This window comes from Bos indicus x Bos taurus, chromosome 19 (genome assembly GCF_003369695.1).
Source record: "Bos indicus x Bos taurus breed Angus x Brahman F1 hybrid chromosome 19, Bos_hybrid_MaternalHap_v2.0, whole genome shotgun sequence".
NCBI classification, from domain to species: Eukaryota; Metazoa; Chordata; class Mammalia; order Artiodactyla; family Bovidae; genus Bos; species Bos indicus x Bos taurus.
Window position 1 is genome coordinate 14,564,073 of NC_040094.1, and position 18,456 is coordinate 14,582,528.

The 18,456-nt window shown below is 39.8% G+C and overlaps 1 protein-coding gene across 5 annotated transcripts in view; it reads right to left on the reverse strand.

The window, feature by feature from the left end:
* ACACA (acetyl-CoA carboxylase alpha) overlaps positions 1-18,456 on the reverse strand; it is a 286,691-nt gene that overhangs the window by 69,666 nt on the left and 198,569 nt on the right. For all 5 annotated transcript variants that reach the window (XM_027518132.1, XM_027518130.1, XM_027518129.1 and 2 more), the window contains one exon: positions 3,407-3,676. In XM_027518132.1, coding sequence (XP_027373933.1) covers positions 3,407-3,676 — 270 coding nt within the window. The remainder of the gene's footprint in view (positions 1-3,406; positions 3,677-18,456) is intronic.

Consider the following 18,456-nt stretch of genomic DNA (forward strand, 5'->3'; position numbering starts at 1 on the left):
AGAATAGAGGTATCATTTATTGAGCTAGAGAAGACTGTAGGAAGAACAAATGCAAGGAAGGTGACTAGAAGCTGCCGTGAGGCAGATGTGCAGGAAGAGAGGTTGAGTCCGCACAGATGAATCTGACGTTCGGGGGTATTATATCAATTTAGAAGTTAATCAGTTTATAGATGGAATTTAAATCTTGAGGACTGGGTGAGATGACCAAGGGTAGGTGAACAGAGACAAGAGGAGAAGTTCAGGGACTGAGTGTTTTAGGGACTGAGCCCTAAAACACTTTTTTTCTTTCTACCTCACCTTCTGTAAAAGCTATCTTGCCAAAGCGCCAGGTGAGGTGGCTCTGGGCCCTGATGGGGTTGAGGCTGGGAGATCCTGGACTTGGTTCTGCTACAGCCTTTGTGACCTTGAAATATATCTCCATTCACATTTTAAAAAATAATTTGAAAAATTTGAGATAAAATTCACATTAACATAAAACTGGCCATCATACAGTATACAATTCTGTAGTTTCAAGTATATTCAGATATAGTACAACCACCACCACTATCTAATTCTAGGATACTTCTATCATCCCAAAAGAAACCCTGTATTTTAATAGTAAAAGTGAAAGTCACTCAGTCATGTCTGACTCTTTGTGACCCCATGGAACTCTCCAGGCCAGAATACTGGAATGGGTAGCCATTCCCATCTCCAGGGGATCTTCCCAATGCAGGGATCAAACCCAGGTCTCCAGCATTGCAGGCAGATTCTTTACCAGCTGAGCTGCCAGGGAAGCCCAAGTACTTAAGAGTGGTCATGAACAATTCTCATATACTTTTGAAATGAATTTTACTGAAGCATAATTTACAGGCAACAAAATCCATCAGTTTTAAGTGTTGAAGTTTGATGAATTCTGACAAATGTATACATTTGTGCATATTTGCCATTACAATCAAAATATAGAACATTTCCATCATCCCTTGACACTCTTAAAGACGTAAAAGGCAGCAAAGGAAACTGAGAAGGAGTGTTAGAAGGATAAAAAGGAGATTATGGGGTCCTGGAAACTAGGAGAAGAAAGTATTGCAAGGATGAAGGCGTAACCAACTGCATGGAATGCTGCTGAAACGTCACATAAGTGAGATTCACAACAGTTTAATAATACGGAATCAATAGCAACCTTGACATAAGCAGCTCCAGTGGAACGGTGTGGGTGCAGGAGAAATAGATGGGTTCCAGAGGGGATGGGAGGGAGAAGCCTATCTGGAAACAGCAAGAAGAGAAACTCTTTTTAAGAAGTCTTGCTGTGGAGTTCCTCTGGTGACTCAGTAGTAAGGAATCCACCTGCCAATGTAGGACACACCAGTTTGATCCCTGATTCGGGAAGACTCCACGTGATAAGCGGGACATGTAAGCCTTGACATACTCCTTTTCCTATTTGGAACCAGTCTGTTGTTCCATGTCCAGTTCTAACTGTTGCTTCCTGACCTGCATATAGGTTTCTCAAGAGGCAGGTCAGGTGGTCTGGTATTCCCATCTCTTTCAGAATTTTCCAGTTTATTGTGATCCACACAGTCAAAGGCTTTGGCATAGTCAATAAAGCAGAAATAGATGTTTTTCTGGAACTCTCTTGCTTTTTCGATGATCCAGCGAATGTTGGCAATTTGATCTCTGGTTCCTCTGCCCTTCCTAAAACCAGCTTGAATATCTGGAAGTTCACGGTTCACGTATTGCTGAAGCCTGGCTTGGAGAATTTTGAGCATTACTTTACTAGCATGTGAGATAAGTGCAATTGTGCAGTAGTTTGAGCATTCTTTGGCATTGCCTTTCTTTGGGATTGGAATGAAAACTGACCTTTTCCAGTCCTGTGGCCACTGCTGAGTTTTCCAAATTTGCTGGCATATTGAGTGCAGCACTTTCACAGCATCATCTTTCAGGATTTGAAAGAGCTCAACTGGAATTCCATCACCTCCACTAGCTTTGTTCATAGTGATGCTTTCTAAGGCCCACTTGACTTCACATTCCAGGATGTCTGGCTCTAGGTGAGTGATTACACCATCGTGATTATCTGGGTCGTGAAGATCTTTCTTGTACAGTTCTTCTGTGTATTCTTGCCACCTCTTCTTAATATCTTCTGCTTCTGTTAGGTCCATAGCATTTCTGTCCTTTATCGAGCCCATCTTTGCATGAAATGTTCCCTTGGTATCTCTAATTTTCTTGAAGAGATCTCTAGTCTTTCCCATTCTGTTGTTTTCCTCTATTTCTTTGCACTGATCGCTGAGGAAGGCTTTCTTATTTCTCCTTGCTATTCTTTGGAACTCTGCATTCAGATGCTTATATCTTTCCTTTTCTCCTTTGCTTTTTGCTTCTTATTTTTAAACTTTACATAATTGTATTAGTTTTGCCAAATATCAAAATGAATCCGCCACAGGTATACATGTGTTCCCCATCCTAAACCCTCCTCCCTCCTCTTCTTTTCACAGCTATTTGTAAGGCCTCCACAGACAGCCATTTTGCTTTTCTGCATTTCTTTTCCATGGGGATGGTCTTGATCCTTGTCTCCTGTACAATGTCACGAATTTCCATCCATAGTTCATCAGGCACTCTGTCTATCAGATCTAGTCCCTTAAATCTATTTCTCACTTCCACTGTATAATCATAACGAATTTGATTTAGGTCATCCCTGAACGGTCTAGTGGTTTTCCCTGCTTTCTTCAGTTTAAGCCTGAATTTGGCAATAAGGAGTTCATGATAAACGGGAGGAAAAAACGGGGTAGGGTTGGTGACTGCAGGGGTCAGTATCTATGTGCTAAAGACACAGACGTGTCTTCTTCTAACATAGAGGGAAAACATGATGATGCAAGAAAGAAGGGGGAGGAGCTTTGATCTATATCCTTAAGCTGGCAAGAAGGGAAAGGAGCAAACACAGTGGGATTAGACAGGGGGAGGGGCTCTTCATCAAAGTCTCTCTCCAGGCTCTGTGGCACAAGGGAAAGAGAAACCATTCGCCATATAAGAAGGAAGAAGAGTCTTCGGAGGTCAGGCAGGTTTCAAGTAGAGCAAGAAGGTTGGAGAACAATCAGAGAAGCTGAGGATCTGAGAGATTTTGCTGATAACTGACCACATGTCTTAGAAGACAAGGTGGAATAATTTAATAACAAAATTAGTAATAATAATTTTCTGGCTTAACATGTCTCACATTAAATGCACACCTACTATTTCCATCTAGTGCAACCCAAGGAATGGTGTTCTGTTTCCAAGCTGGAGGAAAGACCAGGTGAACATACTGAGAGAGAATTTACAGTGCAGTTGCTAACTTTTGAACTTAAACCTCTACTTCTCTCCCACCTTTGTACACACACACACGCACACACACACACACATATCCGTAAAGTAATCGGAAGTATTATCTTCTCTTAATCTGTACCTTGTAAGGATCCTCAGGATCTACCCAGGCCACGTGAAACATATGACGAATTTCCTCTGCCAGTCCAATTCTTGCTCCACTGTTGGCTGCTACATAGATGCGTGGGATGCCCTCTGCCCTGGCAAGCTCAGAAGCTCTGAGAAACAGCAAATCCTCTTGGGGTCCAAAGGACCCAATTCGGTAAGTGATGTCATTGCCAATAACAATGATATCTCGGCCGTCTGGATATTCTGGACTTTTAAGGGTCATTTTCCAAGCTACCATGCCAATCTGCAAAGGCATAAACAGACAGACAAATCAATACAAGCTTCTTACATGCAGAATTTTGTTCCAGGCTCCTTGAAGATATCAGACTGAATGCAGACACAACCTTTGTGTAAAGATATGCAATGCTAAAGAGCCAAGCTCCCTGTGGGAAACTAGAGCAAATATTCTGGCATACTTTTCTAAGATTATGTTGAGAACAGCTGGTTTACTATGTATGTATCTCACAGCTGTCTCAATTTCTTCTTTGGGTTTGCTCAAAGAAGATGGAAACACCAAAGTCTAAATGCACTCAGCATATGTATGGAAGAATATACTGTGGCCCTGGGAATTAAATCCAGGATTCCCTAACTTATTACCTTATTTTGTGAGATTCTTTCCAAGAAACCTTAAACATGTAGGAAAGCAGAAAGAGGACTACCTCTCATGACTGTACAACTTTTATAGTCCTTTGATAGGGCTACCCCCGCGGCTCAGTGGTAAAGAATCCGCCTGCAATACAGGAGATGTGGGTTTGATCCCTAGGTCGGGAAGATCCCCTGGAGAAGGAAATGGCAATCCGCTCCAGTATTCTTGCCTGAGAAATCCCATGGACAGAGTAGCCTGGAGGGCTATAGTCCCTGGGGTCCCAAAACAAGTCAGACATGACTTAGCGACTAAACAACAAGTATTTGATAGGAATAATGGCAACATTCTTTACTGGCTTGCTTCAGGTATCTTCTATTTCTGCAGGAACTGCTATATCTCAACATTGCCTCCTCTGAGCACCTCCTGTCGGTTTCTCCCAACACCAGAACACCAAAGGATGCAAGTATGCAAGTAACCGACCTCTTGCTGCACTAATATATGTAAATCTCTGCTCAGTGTTCAGTAGCATCTGTCCAGCCACACAAATAAATGATACTGACCTAACAGGCGGGGGTGACATGTCTCCTCCCAAACCCTCACAGCCCTCTCCTCTTTTAATCCCCTTCCAAATGAGAACTAGTCAATCCTTCTACTTGTTTATTCGCTAGTTCCATTTCTTTTCTAGTCACTCATACCTCAGTTACGGCTGCAGTTTTTCACGTCTGCCTGTCTGCTTCCCTATACCTAGATAAGTAATGTTTTTCATTCTTTTTTCTGCCCCCCTCCAGAATCTTTCTGTCTACCCTGCTTCCCACCCCCACCACTTGCCCCCAAACACAAAGCCTACCAGTGAGCGATCCTGGTCCTGCCTAATGGAGCCCAGCCACATTCGCAGCCTTGGACCCTCATCCCCGGGCTGCTGCGTGTCACCTCATTGGGGAGCCGGCCATCAAGAAGGGCCATTAACAGATGTAAATAGCGGCATCCCTGGAAAGCCACATGCATCACCCAGACTCGAGCGGGCCAGTGATCATAAGCTCTTGAGTACACATTCTTCAATCCAATTGCACATCCGCTGTAATCAGGCTGGTTGAAGCTTTCCACACAGCTATTTGTGATTCTCAGCATTAAGAAATATATATACGAAACACCCACAGATAAATATAAGCTATTTAATATATACCATTGGCCAAATACAAATCAAAATGGATAAAAATCCAATCACCTTCGGAAATAAGGCAGTATTACACTACCTGCTCATTAAAGACAGAGAAGAGGAGGAAGAAACAAGATCATCCAAAAAAATACCACAGAGAAACTCCAAATATCAGGTTAACTTTGGTCTTTTTTTTTTATTTTTAAGAAATTGATCAATATAATGCCTGTGTGGGGAAAATATTTTAACTGCCTTCTCATGTGGCCCTCTAAACCCAACACTTCTTTTGCTTTTCAGGAAGGAAAAGCTATTCCCTGTGAACACATTTGTAACTGGGAAGGTTGGGTTTCACACCAAATTTTATGGTATTTTAACCTTTGCTACCTAGGCCAGAGCCACTTAGATACGAGCCCGGAAGAATCTGCTTGAGCATTTGCATTCTAATGCAAACACTGTGTCCAAGTGGCACCTGGCAAGCAAATAACACTCTTATCTTTTGCTATTACCTGGGGACTCTGTGTCACTTAGGCAGTCAGTTCAGCGATTGGCCAGGTCATTATGCTTACAATATTGACTTCTAATTAGGTGTCAATACAGCAGCACCAAGAACACGCTACTCTTTATCAATGTCTTTTCAAAGTGTGTTCCTCATCGACTGTCCCCCTCCCCACTTAAAAAGTACCAGTACAGGATAGAGAGTGTTGTCTGAGTCTCGGTACAGTGAGATTCCTTTTCGATTGAGTTTTGAATAAGCACAATGGATAAGTATGTAAGGAAGCATCTGTTGCTCAATTTTTAAATTTTAAATTATATTTAAATTTAAATATATTTTTATATATTTAGATTTTTATATATATTTATATAAATATATATGTTTATATAAAAATATTTATATATATTTAAATTTAAATTATATTAGATTTTACTGCTAACTAAATGATGGGATACATAATGCTGAATGTAGGGCTGGGGAATCAAACAAGCTCGGATCCACATCTAAGCCCTGCCATTTATTAACTGTGTGACCCTGGGAAATTCACTTAACTTCACTGAGCTTCAAAGTCCCCATGTACAAAATTAATATTACCTATGGGTTTGATGAACAACTATTAGAAGCAGTAATCTATAATATTAACTTTACCATAGGAAGTTTTCCTTTGTCTTTCCTCTCAACCTATGCAAATTTTACCCATTCCATAAAGTTCACTCAAATTCCATTTCCTCAGAAAGCTTTCCCTAGTCTGAAGTGATCCTTCTCTTCCCAGATCTCCTACTAAGAACTTCATGTAGAGAATTCATTTGATAATTATTCACAAATGGATTAGGACTGCTTTTAGTTTGTCAGCTTGAACTGTCATATCATCTGCTTCATCACATAACAGGACTCCTACACATTCCTACACATAATATGGAAGTAATAAATATATGCTGGTTCCATAGTCATTTCATTTTTAAAACGATAGCTGGAAAATACTCAACACCAAGAGCCTAGAACATCATCCACAATTTATCTCTAGGGATCATATAATAACAGTATTAAAATATGATTAAAGTATTTTATTTTTTAAAAATAATAAGAATAATAGCTACCATCATTTGAACACTTATGTTGTATGATATTATAAAAAGTGAAAGTCGCTCTTTGCGACCCCATGGACTGTAGCCTACCACGTTCCTCTGTCCATCGGATTTTCCAGGCAAGAGTACTGGAGTGGGGTGCCATTTCCTTCTCCAGAGGATCTTCCTGACTGAGGGATCAAACCCGAGTCTCCCACATTGTAGGCAGACACTTTACCGTCTCAGCCACCAGGGAAGTCGTATGATACTATAAATGTTAACAAATAGTAATAATAGTTAAGAGATTAAACCGTAAAGTCTGTCTTGGTTCAGTTGTATAGCCTTGGACAAGTTGTAGAACTTTGGACAAGCCACATAACCTTGTGTAGCCTTAATTTTTCTATTTATAAAGTGGGGATAATAGTATCCTTCTGGAGGGATTGTTGAGAGGAACATCACATTAAATTAGTACCCAGCCTGGCATATAAAAGTCCTCAAATAGTAGCTATTATCATTATTAACTTAAAAAACCATTATGATTGCCATAAGAAAACCAAGGCACAGAGGAATGAAGTAACTTGTCCTTATACCTAGAATGAATTACTTACTCTTCAAGGTATGAGTCACAATTACCTTTACTAGAGAAATTAAGGAACCATGTTCCAGTCTAGTGCCACTGCACTTAGCTGAAACAATACAGAAAGATAAACATCAACTGTGACACAGACATAAACATCATTGACAGCTAAATGCAATGTATGGATTGGACCCTGGAACAGAAAAAGGACATTAGTAAAAAAAAAAAAAAACAAAAACTGGTGAAACCCAAAACAAAGTCGATATCTTATTTAATTGTATTGCACCAATGTTAATTTCTTAGTTTTTAAAATTATACCATGGTTATATAAGAGGTTAATGTTAGGGGGAGCTGGGTGAAGATTAACAATGGGAACTCTATGATTTTTATAACATTTCTGTAAATCTAATATTAAGATAAAAAGCAGAAAAAATAAATGTCAAGATAAAAACTTTTCTCGAGGGAATATATTGACTAGTGGCGTCATTGCTAGTGTTCTGAACAGCCTTATAAAACTATGAACAGTATCTTAAAACACCCATGATGTAATGATAAATTTTAAGAAGACAGCAAGGAGATCAAACTGGTCAATCCTAAAGGAAATCAACCCTGAATATTCACTGGAAGGACTGATGCTAAAGCTGAAGCTCCAATACTTTGGCCACCTGATGCTGAGAGTCAACTTACTGGAAAAGACCCTGATGCTGGGAAAGACTGAGGGTAGGAGGAGAAGGGGACGGCAGAGGATGAGATGGTTGGATGGCATCATCAACTCAATGGACTTGAGTTTGGGCAAACCCTGGGAGACAATAAAGGACAGGGAAGCCTGGCGTGCTGCAGTCCATGGGATCTCAAAGACTCAGACGCGACTGAATGAACAACAAAGGATAACAAAATTGCATGCGTACCCTAATAACAGAGGAAGAACGAGGCAGTGGTTAAGAACATAGATTCAGAAACCAGCTGCAATGAATCTGAATCTAATGGAATCTGACTCTGACAGAATAAAGATTCAGTCTGTTTTCTAGCCACATAAACTTAGGTAAGATATTAATCTCTATATGCCTGAATTTCCTCATCAGTAAAATGGGGTAATAACAACCTTGTCTGCTGTGAAGACAAATACATGTTACATCTCAGAATCTTCTACCTGGCATATAGTAAGCACACAGTGTTGCAACGCACAGACACATACATATACACACACTCTCTGTCTCTGAAAGCAAAGCATGCTGGGGAGTGGAGTGAACACAAGTAAAGAAAACAGCAAAATGGGATGGTAATGTAGGACAATGGGACTTTGCATTTGTTTCCATTTTCCAAATTTCTTTAATATGCTTATGCCTTGATAATTTAAAAATTTTATAATGAAAGAGGGAGATGGGACTTCCCTGGTAGTCCAGTGGCTGAGACTCTGCACTCCCAATACAGGGGACATGGGTTCAATCCCTGGTTGGGGAATTAAGATCCCGTATGTTGTAGGGCACAAAAAAAAAGAAAAAAAACACTACAAAATGTTTCTTTACTGGGTAATAGGTACATGGGAGCTGATATTATTAACTCTGTTGTAGTGTGCATTTGAACATTTTCATAGTGAAAAAACAAAATTTAAGGAGAAAAAAAAATTCTCACCAACCTAACAGATTTCTCAAGTTTGAGAGGAACTGATACTAGGTTTTACTCATACTACAACAGATCACATTTATATAAAATTAGAAAGAAGGGAATAAACATACAAAAACATAAAATCAAGACTCACTTTAAAGGGAGCAGAATATCAAGAACTCTGTTGGGGCTCTCATCAACTTTTTTTTTTTTTTTAAGAAATGCTCTGCACTGATGTGGTATAATGTAAACATATGCATATATAGGTTTATACAATATTAATATCTCTACCTGAGAAGTAACTGCTTCAGTGTTTTTCTGGTCTGATGGTTAAATACATATTTATACTTTTAAAGTCAATATTTGTACAATAGACAAGAACAGTGCCTATCAGCTAAATACATATTTAGGACTGTACCACATGTATTACAAACATGTACTAAAATCGAAAGCTCATATTTATACAGAGCCTTTCATCTTGAAGGGGGCTAAAGAGCTTTATAAACATATGTACATAAAAGGACGTTTGCCACTGATAGGCAGGCAAGGTATCACTTCACCTGCTCCCCTGCTCCTTCCAGCAGTCCTGGGTAGGAACGCATGGTGTCATCAGATGCAGGTCTGTGTCAGCTGCGGAGACACACAACACAATCACCCACACTGCCGTGCACAGTCCCTGAAAAGGGGCTGCAACCTGAGCTCAGCAACTGCTCTCCTCCAGAGCAGAAGCATCACGGCCATTTCCAGCTTTGTTTTTAAATTATTCTCTACCAAACTCAACTAATCACTTGACAGAATTGAATTTGATACTGGAAATGGTTTCTGAATGCAAAATACTTTGTCTGATGATGAAAACTAGGTTGAAAAGCGCTTCCCTCTGCTCTTGTTCGATTTAGAGGGAGAGAGGGGGGGAAAAAAGGGGTCACAACATTCAGGAGAAATGATTCAAAATATCCTATCTAAGAATAGCTTTGTCTCAGAGGATTGGGTCATTACTTCAGAAGACAGTCGTATTTGCCTCCCATTTAATTAGGACACTGTTAAGTTTTTCAGTCACATTACTTTATATGGACGGGGTCTATCTATATTATACACACAATGGAGGTTTTATATTGAAAATTCTGTAACTGCCATATAAAAGCATACACAAGTGTGATAATGTGATCAGGAATATGACATTCACTGATTTCACCTAAAGCCAAGCTGCCTTGTTTATGAACTTAAAAATAACAACTGAAGGAAATTCCACCCCTGAATCCCCTTGTTTTTAGCTCCTCTCTCCCTCCAACGCTTCTATGCAATGACACCTAGTGAAATGGACACTCCAGGACGGAGAGCTGAGGAAACAACAAAAGGGGAACACGGAGCCTGAAAGGGGCGTGGGTGGGTTTGTGGTTTTAGGAGCCTCAGACTCAGGCTTTTGGGCCCTGGCAGTGCCACAGACTTCTCTGACCACTGTGTCACCCAGGCACAGACTCACCCAATGGTTCTAGGCACTTACAGCCAGTTAGAGTTTCATTAATATAGCCATAATTCATTATTTTAAAAAATATCTAATTTCAGATTATTTTTGATAACAGAGCGTTCCAATTAGTAGGCTTCTTAGGTGCAGGATTATCCACCTAAACTAATTACCTTAAAGTGAGAAAGGGAAGAGGATCAAAAGAGTTACTGCGAATAAGGTGAGGATAAGCAGAAATAAATATCTGTTTTCTTTATACAAGTTCTAAGGAAGAAAATCTTTCTTTGGCCACAGTCGGATCCTGGAATAAACACGCACCGACGAGGGAGGAGGGGGCTGGGGGGAGAAGGCAGGCAGAAGAGAACAGTCTTATTTAACCGTTTTTATGTGGGTAAAATGATTTGTGCCACAGTATTTCCATAAGAAGTGGGGCCATTATTTTCCTGTAGAAACACATTTGGTTTGAAAAGTATCACTGGACAGGACGTGAAAATCAAACCGAATGAATTATTCACAACCTCCGATCAGAGGTGATCATTATTTCTGATGCTCCAAACAGTGATTAGGATTCTGCCCTGAGATGTCATTTTCTCGCTGAGTAACACCAGTGATACAGAAAGGCATTATCTATCTATCCATATATGTATTTTTTTCTCCTGGGAGGACCTTGGTGTAATGTTACTATAACAGATAATAAAAACATGATAACATTAACATTTATTCTGACGGTGCCCATAAATGCCATTAGTCTGACACAAAGTGTCAACACTAATCATGACCCAAAATTAACACGCAAATTGACATCCACATTAATTGTACTATCAGTGTGAACAGCATGTGCAAGTGTACACATGCACACGTGCCCACCTGCGCTTTCCAAAGCTGCTGTTGTCACAAAGTAAAACAACAACGTTAAGCTCAATGAAGAAATCTGAAGGGAAAACTACGGGGCAGAACGGGACAGGAATTTGTTTTCAGGGATGTAGGAAGCGTTCATCAAGTCTAGCTATGCCGTGGGAGGCAGAAAGGGAATGTCTTTGCCTTGCCTGCCTTTCTTATATCTCCACACTTTTGAGTTCAGCTATAATATCTTTCTATATGGATTTAGATACAGGTTAGAGTGTGGCTGAGACGCTGAAGCTTTATTTTCCATGCTGACAATCTAAAAGTTGAGTGTTTCTGGCAAAGCCTCCAGTGACTTTTGTGCTTCTATCGCTAATGCCAGGAAGATGACCATCCAACAAGGTCCTTGGGCAGATATACAAAGAATCCTAGAATATGAGAGCCAAAACAGATGTAGGCAGCCTCTGCATCATGAAGGTCAAAAAACGAAGATCCAGAGAGAAGCAAGCTGAAGTGGAGTTCCTTTTCAGACAGATAACAAAATGCTACCTTTCCTCCTTCCTTTTGTATGTTGGGTAGAGTATTAAATCTTCACTTTTAATTGATACTAACAAAAAACAATTGCAGTTTAAACTCAGAACCTCATGGGGAAAAAATACCTTATGAAATATTAGAAAATACTGTATAGGTCTTAAAAGGCACATTTTTAAACCATAAGGAATTATAATATTTGACTTAATCTGTGCCATTCAGAAAAACCATGGTGAAAATAATGTCAATGCCTTTCCATATTGTATTATCTGCTGGATATCATGTCCCATTGCCTAGTGTCGTATGATCACATAAAAGAGCTGAAAACAATTTCCTTAACAGCTGAAAAACTCTCTTTTTTCATGCTTGGATAATTCAAAAATGGCTGAACAAACTTACCTCAACCCTTCTCAAAAGCGATGAAAGGATAAGAAAAATATCATTTTGAGAGCAAAAAAACTTTCTTCTCAGAGGCTAATTCTTCAAAAATGTTATCAAGATTAGAAGTAATCCTTTTAAACAGGGGAATCATTTTTTCCTGTACTACATATGTACATGAAACCACACTGATTTTTAACACATGTATACAAAATGTCTTAATACACATACCAATTTTTAAAAATACAGGCAATGGAACACATACAAGCCAGTGGTATTGAAAGACGGGGCACCGGGGTAATAGGTTTGATAGGCAAATTAACCAAGCTGGCCTACTGCAGTTGAGGAAGCCTCACCTATGAACCATGTAACCGAATGCTGAACTCTGATGCTCCACACCACATCTCACCCTCTGGTGTCATCTGTTGCTGTCCTGATGCTCATTATTGCCTCTAGTTGGAGCTGTAAAATTACTTGTCATAGGGTACTATATCACAGCCTTTTTCTGTAAAGTCTTAAAAATTAAGATGTATGAAAATGCTAGCAAGTATATCCTTTTGCTTAAAGGCTATCTTTAGGATTTGCTTTTTTTTTTTTTTTTTAAGATTTTCTGTTGTGGACCATTTTTTAAGAAGTCTTTATTGAATTTGTTACAATATTGCTTCTGTGTTTTGTTGTTGTTGTTGTTGTTTTGGCCACGGAGGCACGTGGGATCCCAACTCCCCAAGCAGGGATCAAATCCATGCCCCTGGCACTGGAGGGTAAAGTCTTAGCCACTGGAGCACCAGGGAAGTCCCAGGACTTACTTTTAGAAAGGCATGGAGGGGCCCTCTCCGCAAGTGCTGCTTTGGTTGGCCAAGGGATACATCAGGATTTCCCAAGTTAGTCAAGTTCATTGGGCCTTGGTTTGCTACTAGTGAAATGAGTCAGAATCAATGAGAAATCTCCAGCTCCAATGACAGGCATTAAGAGGGAATTTGAAAAAAACTATACATATCCCAAAAGGGTTAGGAATTCATTAGAAGTAATTCCATGGCAGGAAGACCTAGCTTTCAAAATTAGCCTATTTTTCTCATGAGGGACTCAACTTTGGTCCTGAAGATCATTTCAAAGACTTGTAACTAAATACGCTCTCTTAGAGGCTAAAAGAAGAAATGTACACAATAATTTTAAATAAAACTATCTTACCATGTATTTCATAATATGTCTTTTTCCATACTTGAAATTCCTATCTTGCTAGGCTAAAAGGATTCAAAATTGGTTTTTTAAAGTCCTTGATGAAAAATAAGGTAAGTGCCAAGTATGAATGTTTATATGTCATCAGTGGAATGTGATAGTTTTCTGCTGAGGATCTCAAAGCACTTACAAACACTCTTCCATCTTCAGGGACAGATTGGTGGCAAGGACCATTAGGCTATTTTTATAACTTGAACACTCAGTGCACAGACCATGATCCTGTTTTTCAGATCTGCTTTTCTCAGGTCTATTTCACAGCTCACCTTCAGCATGCTACAATATAAACATTCCTCTTTTCCAACACATATCTAAAAGACTGATATGGACTCAATTTCCACACCCAGCATGAAAAGGTAAACTGATTTCAAAGGAATAAGACAAAAGCACAGTAAAATACACTCAAATCAGCTTCCCATTCTGGAGCTATTCTGAGGTTAAATCGAGTAAAACAATATGCAAAGGCCTAATGTTAAACTAGAAAAATATTTGGGTTTTGTTTGCATGAGAAATGGTCAACCCTTTCCTTACTCAAGCCCACAAATACTCTCTCCAGTCAAAGGATAACGGGTTCCACTAGGAGCAGAGTCCAGGAAAGCCCAAGCAATTCCTTTGAGGGTATGGAAAATGTCAACCAAGTGAATTAAGATAGAGGGTTATGGTGTTTTTTCTAAAATAAGAGGTCCTTTGGGTTAAGAGGTCCAGCGTAAGAACTGTCAAAATGGATCTACTAATTAATTTCTTCCAATCTTTCAGACGTATATAAGCTTACCAACTTCCTTATCCAACTCCTACATTTTATTTTTGTTTTTATACTCAAATGAGAGATTTCAAAGGACTATGGCAAAAAATCAGTGAGGCGCAGGGTCAAAATGGTAAGATTTGTTTAAGCTAGTCAATACATGTAGAGATATTTATCATATCGCTCTTCCAATTTTTCTATAGGCTTGCAATATTTTGTAGTAAAAAGAAAATCAAAGAGATGCTTATACTTTGGTAGAACTGGACACCAGTGCTTTGCCAACAATTACATGACAACTAAATGTGGGCTGGGCTGAGCAGTTTTAGAACTGAATTCCTAATCACCACCATTTCATTCCTCAGAATATAAAGCAGAGCTGAAGCCAAGATACCAGTCAGAATGGCAGCTAGCCTTTCAACTTTAACTTATACTATTTTTTTCCCTCTTCAATCATCCCCTAAAAAAAATGTTTCCCGTGAAAATGTGCAGTCATGATATAAGATTCAACAGATCTCCACCCAAAGGGTTAAAAACACAATGGCATGTTCTAGGAAAATGAGGTAAAGCCCACCAGACCAACTGGAAAAAAGAGAAGGATATCACTAGATTTGCCTCCCAAAGCAGGACAATTCAAGAGTCTCATCTGAATGCTAGACTGCTGAGAAGGAAAGACCCTGACACCTAGTGCCCATCTGAAAAAACGAAGTCTTGGAGCCACTACAATTTTAAGCCTGGTAGTGTGTATGTGGAGGTGACCATTAAATTGCATTCAATTTGGAACACACTTAACCCCCAGAAAAAAGTTTAAGGAAATAATGAAGTGCCATGCAAGAATTCCAGTCTCTAACTACCAATCCTTTTCAGAGTACGCATCCTAAACCTAATTATTATAACTGCTTCTAGACAGAGCATCTTCTTCTTATCACCGTTTTTCATTATGACAGGAGCAATCAGAGGGAAGGGATGGATTCATATTGTTAAAAAGCCTGTGTTCTGAAACAGTAAGGAAAACAGGGCCCTCATTTCTATCCACACTAATTTTGCTATAAAAGGTACCTGTCTATCGTATCTTTCATCATTGCCTGCTTTGGAGATTCATCCTGTAGTTCACAGAGAAGTTTAAGGACATTTAATAAAAGGATGCTAATAACATTTCAGAATAAGTAAGAACTCAGTTTCAAGAAGGCCAGTGCTTTCTTTGTCCTTCCGGGCAAAGTTAAGTTGTTCTCCGTCAAGTCGGTTATCAGCCATTGGCTTGATCTTAGCCTGAGCCTTTTAATAACAGGATTTGGTGCGAAAAGCAGCTGCCTTGGATTGTGAACTGTTACTCAAAATGTTCCCACCTGCAATTACAGCTTCCAACAAATGATCAAAACAGATTAGCAAACTGGCAGGAAAAAGAAAACAATTCCCCCCAAATTGAGAAGTGGTGACTTCTTTTGTATCCAGGTTCAACAGCACACACTCATCCAGGCTGGGTATTTACATACAGTGCCCATCACAGGAGCGTGAAATCAGTTTAGTCTATGTTGCAATCACATTTTCCTCAATTTTCTTCTTTACTTGAAACTATTAGGAAAAAAAAAAAATCCTAGACAACTCATCTTTGGAGCTATTTGCAAGGAACACAATTCACAGATTTGGTCTACATCTTTTTTATTCCTACTCTAAATTCATACTAAACGCAATGCCATTCAAAATCTGACAATGAGAAAAATGTATTCTCCTATAGCTTTCATCATGCATAAGGTGGCATTCCTTCAGTTACGTCTCTCGATGGGAAAGGGACAACTATGAAAATAGAAAACAGACAGCAGCTAACACCACCTCAAAAAAGCTCTCTTTCTCTTGCTTTTAACACAGCCGCAGTGTTCGAAATGCAGGTCACATCTCCGCTGAAACAGCCAATATTCTTCCTCAAATGGCAAACAAGTTCCCTAAAACTAAATGGAACTGAATTGTTCCAAGTTCTGGTTCCATCACCATTTTACCTATTTACTGTCCTGGGGAAAAAAAAAATAGGGGAGAAAGACTGCTACCCACCTAGCCGATGGTCTGCTAAGTGCAGGCTTTCTGCCTTTGATTATGGGGAGAAGCATCTCAATTCATGGGGAAACTCTGCAGGAATCTCTTGTTTTACCTGTACGCCTTATATCCATGGGCTGGCTTTGAAACCCAAACTCCAGTCCTTCAAGGTAATGCAGTACCACCCACCATGATGACCTGGTGGAGCCGCCACCTTTAGAGAACACCAATTATGATGATTTAATGTCTATGGAGCATTGATGCTTTTACATCGTGCCTTGGCTCTTGGAACACTAACAGGTCATTTTTTTAATCCCTGTCTTTAATACAACTATTCCTCAAGGCTCTGTTCAGATGCCCATTCTCTTTGGGACTGGACCGATTTGCTCCCGATCTCATCAGCATGAGCTCTTTTCCTTCCCCTCACATCATTCTTGGGATAATATGTAGAGCGCCAGGCTCATGACAAACTTGTCTCTTTGGCCAAAGAAAATTAAATCGCAATTGCTGAAAGTCAGCTTGCCCTGATAAAACTGGGCTCGGCACAAGCAAATACATCCCCCTGCCACCAGCTCTTCTCTTAGGCAAGGCTGTCCCTCTGAGCTCTGACTGCTGAAACTCCATCTTCAGACTGGTCAGTCTCTCAGTGGACATGCTCCATTGTATGTCCCAGCTCTCAGTAACAGTCTGATACTAATAACCCCGACCTCATTCCTGTCATGTGGGGGCCCTATAATCTAGCGCTGGCCACTGACTGACTTCACCAGCCGCGCCGGGTATTAGTCACTAACTGCTCACCCCTCCAGAGCTCAAGGACTCAAACAGCAAGCTAACGCTCAGCTTCAATCCTACTCGGTCATTCGATGGAAAGGAAAAGAGGACAAAGAACACAGGCAACGAGGAGGGAAAAGAGTAGGACAAGATGAAAGTCAAAACTGACGAAAAGCAAAAAGAAAAAAATTTTAATACGATTAGATTTCTGGATTTCAAAATTATTATTAAAGCACTGAGCAAAGGAAAACACATGGTCTACTGCTCATAGCCATAGTCCTGTGCCGTTAAGACATCCCTTTTCCACCAAGGTTTGTTGCGTCTTTAAAGGGTTAAAAAAACCTTTAAATTTTTTTTTTTATTCGTGTGTGTGCGTGTGTGTGTGTGGGTGGGTGTCTTTGGGTACAGAGTCCCGTATAATAAGACTATTTGTATTCATACTGGCAGAGTAAACACTACATGTTCATGCCCAGGCAGCTCTGTGCTTGTAATTTCAGCAAGAACAGAGCTCTGTCCCTCTGGGACTTCACTATTCCCCCAGTCTCCACTCGCTCAAACACAGAATGAGAGCTGAGAGAAAGCAGGACAGAAAGATCGTGGCAAGAGGTTGTATACGGTGCTGCGGCTAGCTTCCACGTGGCCAAAAACCTCATTTTGTGTTTTAATTACATTAGTTAAGAGCGTTTTTCTCTCAGTCCCATGTTCACAAGGGTGCCTTCCGTTCCTGAAGACGACACTGTTCAATGAATCAGAATTTAAGTCTGGCACGATGAGGCTTTTCTTTCTGCTGAGGGCTTCACTAAGCAGATGCTACGCACAGTGGCACACACCTCTGCTGCAACTTTGTGTGCCAACAAGTACGCATATACCTACTCTTGTCAAAATTCAATACATCCTGCCTCCCCAGCCTCTCACTTCTGCTAACTGTTGAGGCATTAGATTAGAACTCCTACAAGTCCAATTGGGTCCAATGCTCGCATCCATCTTAATACTAAACGATTTAAATTTGGCAGCCCTGGTATACTTAATAAATAGTCATGCACCTTGTACGTTTAGCAAAATTTTTTGAAAAAAAAAAAAAGATATTGAATAAAACAGGAAATAATTGCATTTATCTCCAAAGGTCTACCCAGTCTGTTTATGGTGAACACTCAGGTAGAGATTACTCCTTCTAAGGGACCAGTTTTATCTAGGGATGAGTTCTAAGGTTAAAATAAAAACATATCTCATTTTAGGCTTATTACTATTGTTATCACTGTTGTTATAACTGTACTTTAGAAGCATAGTTAGAATCAGGAAGAATCTCAATGCATGGGGCAGAATATGACTTTACATCATTATTAACAGTGTTCTAGAGGAAAGAGGGATCTAAAGCCAAAAACACATGAGTCACAGGTTCTCTGTTATCTCATTTGATGTTTAAACTCCTGGTTCTGATGGAGTCCTTTTATGAAGAAAATAATCTCTCATGCTCACAACAGCACTAGATAAAATCACCTGAGCATGAAAAACATACTAAAAACCATACACCAGTAAGGATCCAAATAAGAAAAAACAT